This window comes from Camelus dromedarius, chromosome 8 (genome assembly GCF_036321535.1).
Source record: "Camelus dromedarius isolate mCamDro1 chromosome 8, mCamDro1.pat, whole genome shotgun sequence".
In the NCBI taxonomy this organism is placed as follows: Eukaryota; Metazoa; Chordata; class Mammalia; order Artiodactyla; family Camelidae; genus Camelus; species Camelus dromedarius.
Window position 1 is genome coordinate 21,473,810 of NC_087443.1, and position 18,231 is coordinate 21,492,040.

Genomic DNA, 18,231 nt, shown 5'->3' on the forward strand with positions numbered 1-18,231 from the left:
CAGATCACCCTGTATTCCGTGTCTGCCCCTTAACACAATCGGGATTATCCAGTTTATTTGCTTGCTTGATAATTAACTAAATTTTTTGGTAGATTGTAAATTCTGTGACTGAAAAGCACCCTGACTAGTTTGTTCACCATTGTATCTCCATCACAGCACTGCCTGCACTAGCAGATACCTTCTTTATGAATGAATGAAGGAAACACTGTTCAGGCAACTGTTCAAAATAACCACTATCTTTAAGGAGTAAGAGACTCAAGTTTGACGAGGAGATAACTTTGCTTGTTTCAGATAATAAGAAAAAAAATCAGAGTTAAAAGTGCATGCACATGAAGGTTTTGCAAACCATTGGATGTATTAAGAAATTATATTTAAACTTGGGCACTGAAGGTTCATAGATAAAACTGTAACTCTGCTGTGGTTAACTTAAACAATTTATAGGTTATATTGGAAGCATATGGGAGTATCTCAGAGTACATAGGGCAAGAGTGCTGATGGGTTTCATGGGGACTGGGAACTAGGTGCTGAAAAGCTTTTTAGGTCCCAGGCAGCTTCTGCATGTATCTGCTTTTATTTACTCGGTATAGACTTTCTCTGCTTCTTAACCTTATGGAAAGCAGATTGTTACTCTGTAGCTCCTATTTTGCTTTTCCTTTTAAGAGACCAGTTCCATTCCCAAATTCCCAACAAAGAGAATCTGCTTGCCCAGACTGAATTTGATTCAATCAGACGAGGCCTGGAGGACATGGTCACAAAGTACAAACTGGAATACCTGAGCTTATTTCCGAGGGTGAGGGAACAGTGAAGAGGATCATTTGTGGTCTTGTGGACCACACTACCAAAGATGTGTATGTTCACTAGCCTGGAGAGGTGTGTGTGATATAATATTTATTTTTAATTTTAAAAAGTAGATAATAAAACTTCACATATAATAAGATCCCATTTTAGTAAAAGTGAATGTATAAGTATGTAAATACACATTTAAAAAATCCAAAAATACAGGTACTAAAATGCAAGCAGTGACTGTCTCTATATAGTAATATTACGTGGTTTTAATTTTTTCTTTATATCTTTAGTTTGAATTTTAATGTATAGAATCTGCATTTATTTTTTAAACCTTTTAGTACAAAAAACTTCAAACATATAGACAGAATAATATAATGAACTAAAGTACCCATTATCCATCTTATTGAAACATGGCCACAAAAAAATAACAACAACAAAAAACATGGCCAATCTTATTTCACTTACTACTTTCCTTTCACCATCTAAATAGTTTATAAAAAGTATATTTTGTTTTATAATTAAAAATTAAAGTAAAAATGTCCTTTAAAAAAGAATAGATAATGTTTGGCATATGTAATAACAACTTGAGAAAAAATTAAGAATTAAATTCATGCTTTATATTTGGACCAAAATAAATTCCAGATGAATTAGAAATTCAAATATTAAAAAAAAAAAAAGGAACAATGAGTACTAGAATAAAATATAAGGAAACTTACTTGGTCTCCAGAGATTAGTAAGTTGAATAAAATGCAGCAGGAAAAACTACCGTATATAAAAGTCACTGTATACAAAATTAAAACACGAGTCAAAAGCCAGAAAAAAATTGCATTTTGTCAGAAAATAATGCAATAAGCAGAAGACAAATAATTGTAAGGATAAATGGACAACAGACATGAACAGGCAAGTCCATAAAGGAGAAATTAAAGTGGCCAATAAAATATGAAAAAAAAAGTTACTCTTACTAGTAATTGAACACAGACAAATAAAATAATAATGATGGATGATTTTTCTCCTAAGAAATTGATAGAGAAGATATGGGAAAATAGCCTCTCTCATAAAGTATTGATGTGAATTGGCAAACCTTTTTTCTTTTCTTCTAATTAAAGTATAATTGACTTACAATGTATTAGTTTCAGGAGAAGAACCTTTCTTGAGGGCAGTTGACAATGCATATGAAAAGCCTTAGAATTTGGAATACCTTTGGCCTAATAATTACACTTAATAGGAATTTATCATGGCTATGCATAAAGATGCAGTTAAAAATGTTTTATCCCTGTACTGTTTATAATAGTGAAAAATAAGAAACGACCAACATGCCCCAAAATAGACAATTGACATAATAATTTTTAAGATTCTGATGTGTCTGTGCAATGACATATTACACAATATTTTAAAAGAACGCAGAATGATACTTAGTGACATGTGAACATATATTTGACATCTTAAGTAGAAGTCAGACAAACTGAGAACAACTGGATGGCCACTAAAATACTAACTGTTTATTTTGGGGTGTTGATGAAGGCTGCCATTTATTTCTTTGCTTAGCTTATCTGTGATTTCTAAGCATGTATTTTGTAATAAGACAAAAAAACTATTTTAAAAATAGTGATTGGTTTTAAGCAACAACTTGAAATACATATGCTTTAGTCCTTTCTAATGATGTTCTTGTCTGTATGGATTTACTGACTTACTTAAAGATTCTCCACAAAAAAAAAAAACTGTCCAGTGAAAGAAACTGAGGAAGTGGGTGGGGTGTGTGAATTAGGTTTATAGGCTGAAGTAAGTGCGATACTAAAAAGATAGCTGTCATTAGAAAACTTAGTGCTAAGACACCTGTTTCTGTTTTAACGTAGTTTTAAAAGTTGCATTTATTAATATATAATATGATTATTTGGCAAGAAAGGCTGTGCTGCTGTAGTTTTAAGACTTTGAATTACTACTGAGAGAATAGTAGAAATAGGAGCAACTGAATCTAAATGCTTTTTGTTGTTGTTGTTCTGAAAAAATTAGCTAAATAAGGAAACCAAGGTGTTGAAAAATCAGTGGGAAATATTGCTTATGGCAGATGTGTTTATTTCTATGTCATTGTTTTAAAAAAATCTTTCCTGTAGATATCAAAATAAGAATTTGCTACTCTGAAAAGCAGTTGGTTATGATAAATTTTGACTATTAAGGAGGGCAGATAATCTTTGGAAAAATTTTGTTTAAAATTATCTCCTTATTGCCTCAATACAACATTCGCATTTTGCCTCTTTATACCCAAATTCCTTAATGTGATAAAAGTTGTATTTAATTGATTTAATCAGGTCAATCTATTTAATGTGATTATGAGCCTAGATTATTTCCCTTTTGGTAACTTTCTGTTTTTGTTTGTTTGTTTAAGATTATCTTTGGGAATTTAAATATCTTTTTGTTCAGCGCAATTGCATCCTAGAAAACCTAGAGTTGCATACAACAGCGTGGTCATCCTGTGAGTGCCTGTTTGATGATGATGTAAGGGCCATTACATTTAAAGCAAAGTTCCAAGGAAGCACACCCTCCTTTGTGAAGATGTCAGATTTAGCAACACACCTAGAGGATAAGCATTCAGGTGAGATCTTTATAAACATAAGATACTGCTAGTTTTAATATAAGCAAAGAAGCTACCACTTGTGGGAAAAAATATGTAATTGAATATAAAAGTGAAATATAGATCCTTGTAAATAGCTGAAGCAGATCTTGGCATCTTCCTAGCTTTTTGCCTCAATCCTTTGAGGTTAATTTGTAATTATTAGGGATTACTTAAGAATGTTTTTTGCATATAGTTACAAACAGCTTATCATTTAATAAACCAGGAATAGAAAAAGTGACCCTAACCAGAGTCACTATTGAGATATACTAAACTATCGTCTGTACACGATTGTTAAAATTTGACACTGATAGAGAGTTTGTGGAATTTCCTCACTGCTTGGTATAATGTAATATACTTCCTGAACTCAGATGTGTGTGTGTGTTTATAAATTTCATTTTCAGAAGCATAGTACATAGAAGAATGCCTTCGATGATGAGTTTTGTAAACACACTCACACAATTTCCATGAACTAAATGTAATTAAAGTAATTTATTTTGAGTGAAGAAGTAAAGGGGGTATGTTTTAGGGATGAAGAGAGAGTGAAATAGTGAAAATAACTAGACAAATTACTACCATTTTAGTGGGAAATACTTTTCACTAAATCACATTGGCTTCCTAACTACAGAGATGATGATAAACAAAGATGCTAACTCCTGGTTGAGGGTATAACAAACTACACAGCATTTAAAGATACATTTAAGGTTGCTGAATCCCAGTAATTAGTAAATGTCAGTGATTAGCAGTTTTGGAAACTGATAAAATTTTCCAGTGGCTTTTATAGCAAATGTATTTAGAGGGCAAATAAGGGTTGAAAAAAAGTGAGATGTATCTGTAGGTTTATTGTTACATAATTTAAATTTTTTAATGAAGATTTGCCCAAAAATTTTCTTCAGAATTTGTATAAGATGACTATTCTTGGTGCTTATGTAGGTTGAATTATTAAGAATAACTCAGGAACTTTGGATCTTGATACTGAATTTTAACTTTATTCACTCATTTTCATAAATAATTTTCTAAACTCTTATAGATGGTTTTAGATTTTACTAAGTGCTAGATGTGGTTTAAGTGAAATAAGATTATTTTTAGTTTTTCTAATGAAAAGAATCTGGTCCCAAAATAGGTTGTAGCTCCTAAGAGATTCATGGTAAGATTCTCAGCTGTATTTCTGGGCTTTTTCACTACCATGCTATGCCCCCTTTTGGTTTATTCACAGAAGTGAAAGAGTTGTGGCATACGCAGTTAATGGGATATTTCAGAGTTAGTGCTTTTCAAGTGTGGCTCAGAGTGTCCGATTTTTAAAAAATTTTAACAAGGTTTTTGGAGTATAATTTTCATATGGGAAACCACCCTTATTTTTTAAGTGTGCACATTCACACGGGTGAGTTTTTACATGAAACCCGTGAAAACATCAGAGTCATCAAACTGTCACCTGCCCCTTTGTAATCTCTTCCTTCCCCTCATCCCTGCCCTGGGAATCCTTCCAGGTAATCAATCTACTTTCTCTCACTAGACATTAGCTTGAATTTTCTGTGATTTTACATACATGGAATCATGCAGCATGTACACTGTTTTGTTTGGCATCCTTTAACTTAACAGATTCTTTGAGATGTATCTACGTGGTTGTGCATATCAGTAGTTCATTCCTTTCTAGTCTCTTATATGAATACACCATGATTTGTTTACTGGTTCTACTGTGGATGGACATCTGTGTTGTTTCCAGTTCTTGGCTATTATAAATAAAGCTTCAAACTTTGAATGAATAAGCATTCAAGTACTACAAGGCATTATATGGACATAGTCTTTCTTTTCTCGTCAGTAAGTACCAAGGAATTGAGTCAAAAGCTGGATTATATGGTAGGCATATGTTTAACTTCTAAAGAAACTGCCAAACTGTTTCCCAAAGCAGTTGTACCATTTTGCATTTCCACCAGCAGTGTATGAGAGTTCTGTTTTTTTCCACACCCGCCTCAACACTTGATATGGACATTCTTTTTAATTTTGTCCATTATAAAAGTGTTTAGTGATAGGTCATTGCGGTTTTCACTTGCATTTCCTTATTGGCTGATGGTGTTGAACATTTTTTATGTACTTAATTGCCATCCATATATCTTCTCTGATGAAGTGTCAGTTGAAATCTTTTGCTTACCTAAAAAAAATTTGGGTAGATTATTTTACTGACTTTTGAAAGTTTTTTATATTCTGGGTAATATACTCTTTGCAAATATATTGCTTATCTTTCTCTTGTCTTTGCTCTAGTCTGTTATTTGTCTTTTCATTCTTTTAACCAGGTCTTTTGAAGAGCACAAGTTTTAAATGTTAATGAAGTCCAGTTTGTCCATTTGTTCTTATATGAATTGTACTTTTGGCATCTTTTCTAGGAGATCTTTGCGTAAACCAGTGTCACAAAAATTTATCTCCTCTGTTATTCTGAAAGTTTTGGAGTTTTAGGTTTTAAATTTGGGCTTATGATCTTAGTTTTAGGTTTTAAATTTGGGCTTATGATCTTTTTTGAGTTAATTTTCATATATAGTATGAGGTATGGCTCAAAGTTGTTTTTGTTTTAGTGTATGAATATCCAGCTGTTCAACCATCAGTTTTTGAAAAGATTATCATTTTTCCGGCAAATTGCCTTTGCATCTTTGTCAAAATCAATTGTCCACATGTGTGGTCTGTTTCTGGGCTTTCTCTTCTGTTTTATCCATCTATTTGTTTCTCTTTCCACCAATACCACACTATTGATTACTGTAGCTTTATAATAAGTTTTGTGAATGAAAAATACTGCAAACCATCTCAGTAAACAAAGAATGCTGAAGCCATCAAGTCATCAGCGGCTACTGCCACCCCCCAGGGAAGACAAGCCTGCAGCCCAGCCTTTGCAGCCACTCACAATGGTGCACTCTGAGGGGACTCAGAATAAGAAAGGACAGGATACTGGCCCTAGGTAGCTAGGTGCTTGTCAAAGGAATGAATTCAATGAGCCCAGATGTTTGCTTCCTCCCATACATAGAAAAGCGCTAAATTCTTTAACTTGAGATGCCTGGTTTTCTTTAGTTAACAAGTAATCTTTTAATGTTCCAACTACCTGGTCTTTGTTGTAAAACTCCTATATATCCTAGCTCCTCCCCTGCCTCTTCGGAGCAGTCCCTCAGAGCCATCTGAGAGGCTGTTATGCCGGGCTTCAAGGGGTTCGAGTCCTCAGAAATGTCCACCAAATAAAACATTGCTCTCAACTTTTAGGCTGTGCATTTGTTTCAGTCGACAAACCTATACAGTCTAGGGTAGATACTGAAGCCATAAGTGAGTGAGACTGTCCAGGAAAGGAGTGGAGACAAGATCAAGAACTAGGCGTCAAGTGTATACTTTCCTCTAAGTAACTGTGAATCAACTGTGTAGTTAACCATGTTTGTAAGTTACAGTTACAGTTTTGGCCTCCTAATTTATTGTCTTTCTTTTTGTTTGTCTTTTATAGGAGTGATTCTAATCAAAGCCCAGATTTTAGAGCTCGTGTTTCCTATTGCAGCCTCTCAGAAGATAATTCTAAATGCTCACAGTTCTCTGGAGAGTATTTATTCTTCTCTTCCCAATATTCTTTACACCGGCTGTGCAAAATGTGGATTGGAACTAGAAACAGATGAGAACAAGATCTACAGACAGTGTTTCAGCTGCTTGCCTTTTACTATGAGGAAAATACACTATAGGTAAGGCAACTAACCCAGCCCGTTGGATGGAAAACACTCATTATTATAGGACTAGAAATGACCAAAGAATTACATATATCAGTTCTTTCTAATGAGAACTAACTAAAGCTAATCTAAGAGAATAAATTTTTCCTCCTGAGTGATAAATACCTACTTACGAAAGCAAAATTTTTCCGGTGTTCATAACAGGAATTTTTAAATAACAGTAATTGGGAGATTTTATTGCCTTTAAGCAGCTATACTGAAGAAAACTTTTCCTTGGTTTCCATAGTCTGGACGTGGCACGTTTTATTTATCCATTCGTTAATTGATGGGCATATGGATTGTTCCCACTTTTTGGCTATTACAAATAATACTGCTCTGAACATTCACGTACACATTTTTTTGTGGACATGTGTTCTCATTTCCCTTGGGTGTACACTCAGGAGTAAAATTGCTAGGTTGTGTGGTACTGTATGTTTAACCTTTTGAGGAACTGCCAAACTGGTTTCCAAAGCTGCCGCACAAGTTTACATTCTCATCAGCAACGTGTGAGACTTGGTTTCTCCACATCCTTGTCAACACTTTCTATTATCTGTTTTTCTTTTTGTTGCTTGTACTTTTGGCACCATATCTAAGAAAGGTATTGTTCCTAAGCTAAGATCGTGCAGATTTAGTCCAATATTTTCTTCTAAGAATTTTATAGCTTTAGCTCTTACATATACGTCCATGATCTATCTTGAGTTAATTTTTGTGTATGGTGTAAGGAAGGGGTCCAACTTCATTCTTCTGCATGTGGATATTCAGTTGTCCCAGCACAACTGGTTGAAAAGACTATTCTATCCCCATTGAATCACCTTGGTACCATCATTGAATAACTTACTTTCTATCCCACTAAACTCTTAAATTCCTTGAGTAAAGGAACAAGATCTGTCTTATTCACTAGTGTGCACTCAGTGTTTTGCTCATTGCATGGTGCATATACATACTGAGGATGTATTTGTTGAAATAAAGGATAGAGGAAGGAAGAGAGCCTGGGGAAAGAGAATAGGAAAGGACATGGAATCATCAGGTGGATAAAGGGGAAGTAGGTTTTTGGAGGGAAAATCAGTAGTCATGTTTTAGCTGTTACGCTAAATTCCCCTACATTCGTGAGTCTTCCCAAATTCTGTTCTCAATTTATTTTTAATAATTAATTTATTTTTAAAGGAGTTTCTTTTAAAAGTATATAGATAGAATAATATTATTCATATAGTTTTGTTCATGTTGTTTGCCCCTTACAGTATATCATGGCATTCCTTCCCTAACAGCACTTGTAAGTCTTCCTCATTTATTTTAACAGCCACATAGTATTCCATTACATGATGGACTGAAAATTAGTTATCTAATTCCCTATTTATTGGCACACAAAACAGTTTTTTTTAAAAACATTCAATTTTGTCATTTTATTTGGATAGGGTAACCAAAATCACAGAAGACTGAGTTATGAATGAGAATGACAATTTATTGGTGCAAACTTAATAATCTGTATACACCTCAGAAGGAAAATTTACTGGAGATATTAAGTTAATATGAAAGTGTGCTTTGCTTGTCACAATTAGAGAAAATAAAATTTAAAAGCACAGAAGAATTTTGATATCAAATTATAATGTACAGTGCACTTTGTTTTAATATTCCAAATCAACTAATGCAAAACGGCTTGTTTTTGGTAAGAAAGACTCCTGTGGGAAAAAATAGCTTGAAGTTGTGACTATGAAATATGTGATTATCATTTTTATTTGATTTCCAAAAATAACTTACACAACAATGTAAATCAATGTTTTCTTATATTAGTATCTGAAAATTTAAAATGAGTATGGAATAAATAACATTTATTAATGTATCACCTGAAACTCTTTTTTAAAAAGCCCTTCTATTTCTAGGATGTTTCAGAACATCCTCAAGTTGTTTTAGTCATTAAAATTAGCCCTGCATAAAAACCCAGTGATGTTTGAAATTATACTGCATTTAAACATTCCTTTAATTGGAGATCTTTTTGAAGGACGTGTGCTGTTTACTCTTTTGTAGGCCAGCTTTAATGACCATAGTTGATGGAATATATAAGGTTTGCGTGCACGTAGGATCAAAGCTGGTGGAGAAGATTCTTCTCAACATTTCTCCTGACTGGCTCAACAGAGTTATAGGTAAGATACCAGCATGCCCTCGAGAGGTGGTTCTTGGTAAAACCACTTATTTCAGGAGTATAGACAGTATACTGGAACAGAAGGAACACTATGCTGCGAATTAAGCTTTTTTTCTGTCAGTGTAAAAGCAGAATTTAGCTTGAGTGAAACACAAGACTAAGTCAGTCAGAAGGCAAGACTTGCTCTACACCTGTCTCAGCGCATGATGAGAGGGAAGTAAGTGCCTGATCCCCTTCTTGCTCTAAATTCCCAATCAGTAAGCAAAAACACTAGGACCTTTGTTTTAGAATAGTTAAGTAAACGAATGTGGGACACCTGTCCATGTATGAAGATTGTCCGGTGTTGGTAGAGTGGATTTGCAGGATCTTCAGCTCTGTTGGGAGGTGTAGTCAGTGACTGACCAGGAAGTGAGGGTAACCCATTGGTCAGATGATCAAACTCCATCCTTTCCACATTAGTCTTAGGCTCTCTAAGCAGAAGAGTTAATCTGGTTCAGTTGATTTGCTCTGTCTCATAATAGTGGATTATTTTTTCTTTAATTTTTGCTTGAATGCTGAACATTGCACATAGAATAATACAAACTGAGGTAAACAATATTTGTACCTGGAAACGGGCACTCTTGTTTTCCTAGACCTTTACTAGGGGTGGGGGTGGGTGGAGGGCGGCAGACAGAGTTAATCTTGTCAGACCGAGTTGGATTTGAGGTTTTTTATTGCCATGGTTACCTTCAGGTCACCACTGACTTCAGATTATCCAACATTATCTTGTGCTCATGGTGGGGAGCGGTTTTCCAGAGACTTTTCCCCAATAATCCTGCCCCACCATCAGCTTTATCCCTTCACTCTGCACCTGGGCCTCAGAGACAGTTTCTCTCCATGTTCTTTTACATCCCGAGACTGTTCAGGCTCTGTTGGTTGATATTCGGTGCATCTTAGCCTGCAGGGAGGGGCAGGAGTGATTCTCTTTGACTCTGGTCCAGCCTTGGTCTTACGCAGGCCCTGGGTCTCTGGGTCTCGGGTGGGGTGCTTTCTCAGCGACCCTGCCCCTCCAGCCACGGCAGCCAAGCTCTGCCTTGTGCCTTTGGTGGGGCTTGTGTGGTCCTGCCCCTTCCCCAGGGATGTTCCTTTCATCTTTCCTCCCTCTCTCTCCTCTTTACCTGTAGCCTGGGCAAGATGAAGGCTTTTGTTCCTTAAGGTGGTCATGCTGAATGGTGTTTTGTGCTTTTCCTCGGGGCAGCTTCTGCCCTTCTCCAGGCCTTTACCGCAGCTGGACGCTTTCTCTTATGTCCTGTCCTGTGTCCAGCCTTGCGAGCACCTGGTGGGGTGAGAGAAGCCAGCAAGGCCGCACAGGGCGCTGGGCCATGCTTGGCTTTTAGAAACTCATCCAAACTTCAAGCACATTCTTCATTCTTGCTTGTTTAATGGACTGCCTTCTTTCTGAGCTCGACCCTCCCGAAAACCCATGCTCCTGTTCTGTCTCTCCTTTCACTGTGGTCTTGGCAGCTGCACAGCCTTGGCTCACTTGTAGGTTAAAGAAGATTGTGATTTTGTAGCTTTTTCAGCTTTTTCTAATCATTGTTAGGGTAAGAGCCACTCTCTTCCCAGTTTTCTACGTCCTAATTAGAAGCCTCTCTGTTCTTTTTTATTCACTTTGTTAATTTTCATTCTTTTTGCTGTTTTCATTGCTTTTCTTGGTATTCTTTCTTGTATTTTCGGCCTTTTCATTTTTTGTATAATGTCATTCTTGATTTCTCAGAGACTCATCATCCTCAAGTCAAGTGTACATCTGTGTTTTGCCCATTCCCAAGAGAATTCAAGTCATACTTCTTGTTGTTAATTAAATTGTAACCATAAGTGAAATTGTGGGTCCCAATTATACAGTGTTCATCAGATCATTCAGATTATCACTAACCTTGATTTTTTTTCAGCTTATGAAAGTGAAAAATACAAACATTTTAAGTTTTGTGGGGAATCCTTACCCCTCCACCGACATGTCATTGGCCCTCCCGGAGTCTGTAGACCCAGTCCAAGGAAGGCTGATGGTGTTGGTCAGGGAACTGGTATAGTTTGAACACAGTTGATAATAGTGCATTGTCAGTCTAGTATTGGGCATCCTGCTAAATGACTTGATTAGATGTCCTAAAACAATGAGAGGGAGAGTATAGTTTTACTGAACACAGTGCTGTGCCAGACGCACAGTGGGACCAAACAAACTGAAACACTGGAGTTAGGAGCAGAGAAAGGCTTACTGTGGGACCCAGTAAGGAGAAAGGGTGGCTCGTGCTCAAAAATCCTGAACTCCCCAGTGGGTTTTGGGGAGAAATTTTTATAGGCAAAATTTGGAGCGAGGGCTGCAGGATGTGTGACTTTCTTCTGATTGGTTGGTGGTGAGGAAACTGGGCAGTGTCCCAGGAATGTTGTGCTCAGCCCGAAGTTGCCATCCTGCACCTGGGTGGGGGCCTTAGTTTCCTGCAGAAGAACTCAAAGATATGGTTATGTGTATCCCCTGAGGAGGAACCAGAATTCTGCTTTAATAGCTGCACTATAGTTTCCTGATCGCACCTCCTTTGTTTCCGTGTTCCCTTCTCTGATTAGCAACCGTTTGAATCTGCCCTTCGGAACTCTGGGAGGTCCAGGAGGCTGAAGCCCTTGTCCCGCGAATAAGAAACAGACACAGAAAGGCTTTTGTGCCCAGGAGATCCCCACAGGGTCCTACTCGGTTTCAATAGGACAAATGCAGAATATAATGACATATCTATCTATCATTTCAGTATTTTTATATAATCAAGATTTGACATTCATTAAGTAACAGATTCAGGGTTCTATTATATGAACAATAAATATAATGTATATATAACTATGATAAGAGCTATAGACTGGATAAATATAAGTACTTTTCTGAAGTGGACACACTCGTTTTGTTTCAGGCTTAATTTAGGAAAATATAAATTGCAGTTCTTCCTTCTATCATTTGAAGAAGGCAACAGCTGTGCCATCCTAGGAAGTGCCGTCAGTCTGAGCAGTGCATCATCTGTGCCTTCTCTCAGATCAGCGGGAATCGTGTGCCATCATTCCAGAGTAACCTGTGACTAGAAAGAGCAGGCATAGAAAGAGACATTCACAGTGGCTTAGGGACTTGAGAAACCAAGGGCAACGACCCACCGTCAAGTGTGAGCCTTTCCGTCCTGGAAGGGATGCTAAGAGCTGTGCTTGTTTCCTTCTTCCTCAGCCCCGCCCTCAGAGGTGACCTACCGCATGGTCGCAGCGGACCTGCTCCATTCCTTGTTGGCAGGCAGCGGGGCACCTTGGGTCCTGAAGATGCAGAGCCTCTTTGTCTTAGATGAAAACAGCTACCCACTGCAACAGGACTTCTCTCTCCTGGATCTTTATCCGACAATGTGAAGCCCGCATCCCCGGCTCTCCTCTGAGCCCAGATGAGGGAACAGCAGGCACTTGAAGGAAGAGTACTGAGATGATCTGTCTTTCCAAATGAATGACAGGGCTTTCCCTCAGGGTTTTAAAATAAGTATATTTTATAAAGAGAATTGTGTTAAATATGTTAATTAAAATCCCCCCCCCACTAAGAAAATTCTGTGAGTTTTTTTTGTTTGGTTGGTTTTTGGGCTTTCCCTTTCTCTCTTCTAGAGAAATGATCGAGCAATAAAGGCAACACGTTAAATTTCATTGGGAATTGAAGAATCACTCTGTTTAGTACCTCCATTCCGAAGCACTGGGATGCAGAGCTGAGCGTTTACTCAGGAATTGCTTTTCTGCTCTGCTCACAAACTCGAAGTGCTTTCCTTATTCCAACTTTAATAAACTACAGACTCAAAAGGATTTCCTTAATCACAACTTTATATGGCCATAGTTCACATAAGCCTACATTTAGACAAGTTCCAGATGAGTACGTCTTTCCATAAAGAAGCGTTGAAAATGAAGGAAACGTGATTGTGTTTCAGCTCGTCGTCAGGGGAGGCAGAGAGTCATACTGTTAGTTGATTTCTAGGAGTTGAGTGCCTCACTGAATTTACTTTCCCAGCAAACACTTAGCAGTTAGTCTCTCATTACGACTGTAGCAGCAGCTCCCAGAAGATGGTAGTCAACAGGGAGGAAACAGGGGGCAGTACTTAACTTGGAAGTTTGGAGTATGCCGAGTGTTAACAGATGGGTGATATTGCTTGAACATAACAAAATTCATAATAAAATGAGCAGGTTTATTTTACTAGGTGTATTTTTAATAAAATTCTTTTGGGTCATTGAAATTGTTTTCTCTAATTGAAGCTTTTTTTTTTTTAAACTTGGTTTCCCTATAAATGAACCTCAGGAGTTTTGTGATTCTCATCAAAACAATATGCAGAAAAGGTTGTATAAGAGTGCACACACGCAAAAGTACCTTTTTCTGTGGAGAAGGGTCTGTAGCTTCTAACAAAACCTTAGAGGGATCTTTGACAGGAGCAAAAAAAAAAAAAAAAGAAAGAAAGAAAAAGAAAAAGGGTAGGAACCAACCAGTGCTTTATAAGTAACTAAGTTAATTCATGGGGAGGATAAGGGGATTAGGTCAAATGATTGCCAAGGTTGTATCTAGCACCTGGTAAGGGGAGCAGAGAAAGAGTTGGCTCGAGTGTGTATCTAGAGGTACTGGAATATGACTAATGTGTCAATTTCTGGGGTACAGCATAATGTTTCAGTCATACATGTATGTACATATATTCATTTTCATATTCTTTTTCATTGTAGGTTATGACAAGATATTGAATATAGTTCCCTGTGCTATACAGTAGCAAGTTGTTGTTTATCTGTTTTATATATAGCAGTTAATATCTGCAGATCTCGAACTCCCAGTTTATCCCTTCCCACTCCCTTTCCCCCTGGTAACCGTAAGTTTGTTTTCTATGTCTGTAAGTGTTTCTATTTTTTAAATAAGTTCATTTGTGTCTATTTTTTAGATTCCACATGTAAGTGATATCATATGATATTTTGCTTTCTCTTTCTGGCTTACTTCACTTAGAATGATGATCTCCAGGTCCATCAATGTTGCTGCAAATGGCATTATTTCATTCTTTTTATGGCTAAGTAGCATTCCATTGTATAAATATACCACATCTTCTTTATCCAGTCATCTGCCGATGGACATTTAGGCTGTTTCCATGTCTTGGCTATAGTAAATAGTGCTGCTTTGAACATTGAGGTGCATGTATCTTTTTGAATTAAGGTTTCCTCTGGATATATGCCAGGATTGGGATTACTGGATTATATGGTAAGTCTATTTTTAGTTTTTTGAGGAACCTCCAGACTGTTTCCCATAATGGCTGCACCAAACTACATTCCCACCAACAGTGTGGGAAGGTTCTCTTTTCTCCACACCCTCTCCAGTATTTATTATTTGTGGACTTTTAAATGATGGCCATTCTGACTAGTATGAGGTGATACCTCTTTGTAGTTCTGATTTGCTATTGTCTGATAATTAGTGATATTGCGCGTTTTTCATGTGCGTATTGGCCATTTGTATGTCTTCATTGAAGAATTGCTTGTTTAAGTCTTCTGCCCATTTTTGGATTGGGTTGTTTTTTTGTTGTTGTTATTAAGTTGTATGAGCTGTTTATATATTCTGGAAGTTAAGCCCTTGTCAGTCGCATCATTTGCAAATATTTTCTCCCATTTCATAGGTTGTCTTTTTGTTCTGTTTATGGTTTCCTTTGCTGTGCAAAAGCTTAAAAGTTTAATTAGGTCCCATTTGCTTTTGAATGCTTGCTTTCTGATTCTCTACATAAACTTAAAACAAAAGAAAGCAAAATAAAAAAAACCTGGAGGGTTTAAGGCTGCGTAGTGAGGTAGGAAAAGCAAGAAAGTGATTGCCATAAAAATCAGGTTAGTTGATGTTTTGGTGGAGAGGGAGAGGTAGTGTTTGGGAGCCCGCACAGGAAGATTCTGGGAAGGCTGGTTTACCAGTTACCAACTTCTTCCTAAGTCCAAATTCATTCTTCAATATGTGTTCTGCAGACAGACGGAATTCCCTCACGTGTCTCTCCTTCGCAGTGAGCACGATGCTGAACAGTAGAGGGCACTAGAGACACACGAAGGAGGCCGGCGCTTTTCTTGCCAGTTCCAGTAGCACGTCAGTCCGGACATGGGTGCGGGGACACCAGGTGGCGCTCTGTTCCGGCCCCATTTCCTGAACGCGCTGGCCCTCTACCAGCCTGCATCCCTGGTGTGGCCTGTCAGTCATGTTCCCCTGGCCCTCCTGACGAGGAGACCACCAGTTCCAGGCCCCCATCCGGTCTGTAACTGGACGACACCATCCCACTATCATCCACTCCCTGCAAGTTTGTCTCATCAGATTTGTCAATCAGCAAACCGAAAAAAAGCATATCATCCAAAACAAAGGGCAGATAGGAGTCAAATCTGGTCACTTGCTGGATTTTACTTCATCAAGTGGAGGTGAACAGATAATTTACACAGACAGAAGGACTGAGAGGGAAGAAGGGAGAAAGACAGGTACGAGAGGTGGAGAAAAGCACATGCTCACTAGCAACTAAAGATGCACAAACAGAAGCGGCTCTATCTAATAGGCACTTAGGTCCTTTAACGGACCCCAGGCTGTGGGACTGCGACAGCACCGCACGTTCTCTCTTTTTCGTGGTCTCTCTGGCAGTGTGTAATAACGATACCATTTTTAGACATCCGGAATCTGATCCAAATTCCAGCTTCACCACTTCCTAGTTCTGGGGCCTGAGAAGTGGTGATGCGCACTTTCCTCATTGCTAAGAGTGGGAAAGTAAAAGGGTGATCTGAGCAAATAATTCCATACTTTAAAATTAGGGGAAAAACCATATTAGGCAGATAGTCCAATCTGTCTTCATGAGGGCACACTAAATTCAATTAAGAAATATATCCATTATGTGGAAGGAGCCAGGCTCATGGAATGTAATCAGCAGACTGACTACTTCATTTTTTTTTTTTCCCCAGTGACCCATTCAAACCTGCTTGGCAGGTAGCTTCTCCCTGTCCTTTGGATAAAATCTAGGGCAAGTCCCATGACTTTTTGATCACTCTTGTGTAACAACACATTTTTCCTGTAACTTCTAGTTGCAAAACCAGACCAAGTGTTCAGCACTTGAAATGTCCAATCTGTCCAATCTCATGTAGTGGTCCAAACCTCCAACTTCATTTAAAGTTTACACTTCCCTTTCCCTCCTGCCCTCACCTAGGCTCCTGCCGAAAGCAGGCAGCAGCAGGAAATGGGCACAGAGCCCTGTTTTCCTGTTTCTCCACCTCGTGAATCCACTCCTCCTTCCCCACCTTGCTAACAGGGATTCCTGAGCATCTGCACAGGGGCAGAAACGGGGTACAGGAAGGAGGCCACCTAAGGGGCAGGAGAGGTCCCACGTGACCAGTTATGAGCTGGAGTACTCACATGGGTTCTTCAAGAGCCTCCTGTTTCTGCAGGTTCCTGTGACTCACATTTGCCCCAGAGAGCAGGTTGGCACACAGCACCATCCCCTTCCCCTGTAAGGGTCTTTATATTACATTTTCTGGAAATGGAAGTCTAGAAATTATGTTTTCCAGACACTCTTACAGACAGGGTTCCAGGTTGAGTTTGCCAAATGTGAGGCACTTGGGTGAGACTAGAAAGCGGAAAGAAGGTTAAAAAAATTTGTTTCTTCCTTTGACTCTCACTTATGACAGCAGGATGCTCGAGGCTCCTGTAGTAATTTGAGCAAAGAATTTGTGCAAATCCCAGCCAGTCATCACTATGGGATACCTAACAGGCAGCACTGGCTTCAAGACCTGGCAGCAGTTATGAGGCAGTGAGGTCTCCTCCTTAGGGACTTCACCTGCCTGAGAAGGCCAAGCACAGGCCTTGGAGTCCCCCATTTCTAGGACACTTCAATGCAGTATAGTGAATTATCACCCCAGTCCTTAACCCCTCCTTGTAGCTGTGTCCATTGCCATGGTGCTCTATAGTGCCTCTCACAAAAAAAGGTGTAGTTTACCACCCTGCCCCATGATTTTGAACTTGGCCACACCACTTACTTCAGCCAGTGGAATACTGGAGACACAACACAAGCAGAGGGTAGAAATGTGTTTGCCCTTCTTCTGCCTTTCCTATGAACAGAGCTTTCCCTGGGTAGCTGCCACCTGTTCAGTGGGTGCTCAGAATGAACAAAGTTGGAGCAGGCCTAGGGGAGGACCTGAGCCTGACCAGGCTCACAGCTTGAAATAAGTTGCCTAACCTAGATCAGCCCACACTCAACGGACCCACAGATGTATGAGAAATAAATGTGCATTTTAGTACAACACTGAGATGTTGAGATTGTTTGTTATGCGCCACTATTACAAAAGTAGCTAACTGATACAAGCAATGTTTCTCCTTTTAGCTTTATCAGTCTCCCAAGAAGGCTATGTAACTTGTGCCATCAAATTCACTGTAGAAAATCACTCTTTGCCCAAGAATTCTTTTTCTGGGAGAAGAATTCTGAGAAAATAATTGTTTTTCTGCTTGAGGCAGAGCTTTGTTCACACTGAGAGCAACTAGAAAACCTGAATAAAATACAGAAAACCTCTTTGCTGAAGAGCTGCCCAGTTGACTAGCATTTGGTGGGCTGTGATCTCAGAAGAAGGAAAATGCAAGGAGATGGGCTGACATTCTGTAAAACACTTTTCCCTTCAGGAAACTTGCTGATTCTAGTGAAGAGGCTGAGTGTTTGGACAGAGGGCCATGGCTAAGAGTTGGAAAAGGCAGCAGAGTCTCTGGAGCTGGAGGAACAAGACATTGGAGTTTGGAGTTGCCAAGGCAGCTGGGACTGGAGGAGCTAAGATGTCAGATAAAAGGGAGACACACAAAAGTAACTCTGAAACTCGAATAACATTTTCAAACTGCTAAGAGAAAAGGAAATGTCAGCCTGGAATTCTATATCCACAAAAATATCCTTTAAAAATGAATTTGAAATAGACATTTCTCAAAAACTGAGAGA

At 38.5% G+C, this 18,231-nt stretch overlaps 1 protein-coding gene across 12 annotated transcripts in view; it reads left to right on the forward strand.

The window, feature by feature from the left end:
- SHLD2 (shieldin complex subunit 2) overlaps positions 1-13,518 on the forward strand; it is a 77,077-nt gene extending 63,559 nt beyond the window's left edge. For 8 of the 12 annotated variants that reach the window (XM_031461007.2, XM_031461008.2, XM_031461006.2 and 5 more), the window contains 4 exons: positions 3,170-3,376; positions 6,867-7,095; positions 9,142-9,257; positions 12,486-13,518. In XM_031461007.2, coding sequence (XP_031316867.1) covers positions 3,170-3,376; positions 6,867-7,095; positions 9,142-9,257; positions 12,486-12,658 — 725 coding nt within the window. In that variant the 3' untranslated portion in view covers positions 12,659-13,518. Of the gene's footprint in view, positions 1-660; positions 871-3,169; positions 3,377-6,866; positions 7,096-9,141; positions 9,258-12,485 lie in introns of those variants that run through there. The other 4 variants (XM_064487973.1, XM_064487972.1, XR_010381906.1 and 1 more) reach the window with 4 other exon arrangements.
- The last annotated feature ends 4,713 nt before the right edge of the window (positions 13,519-18,231 follow it).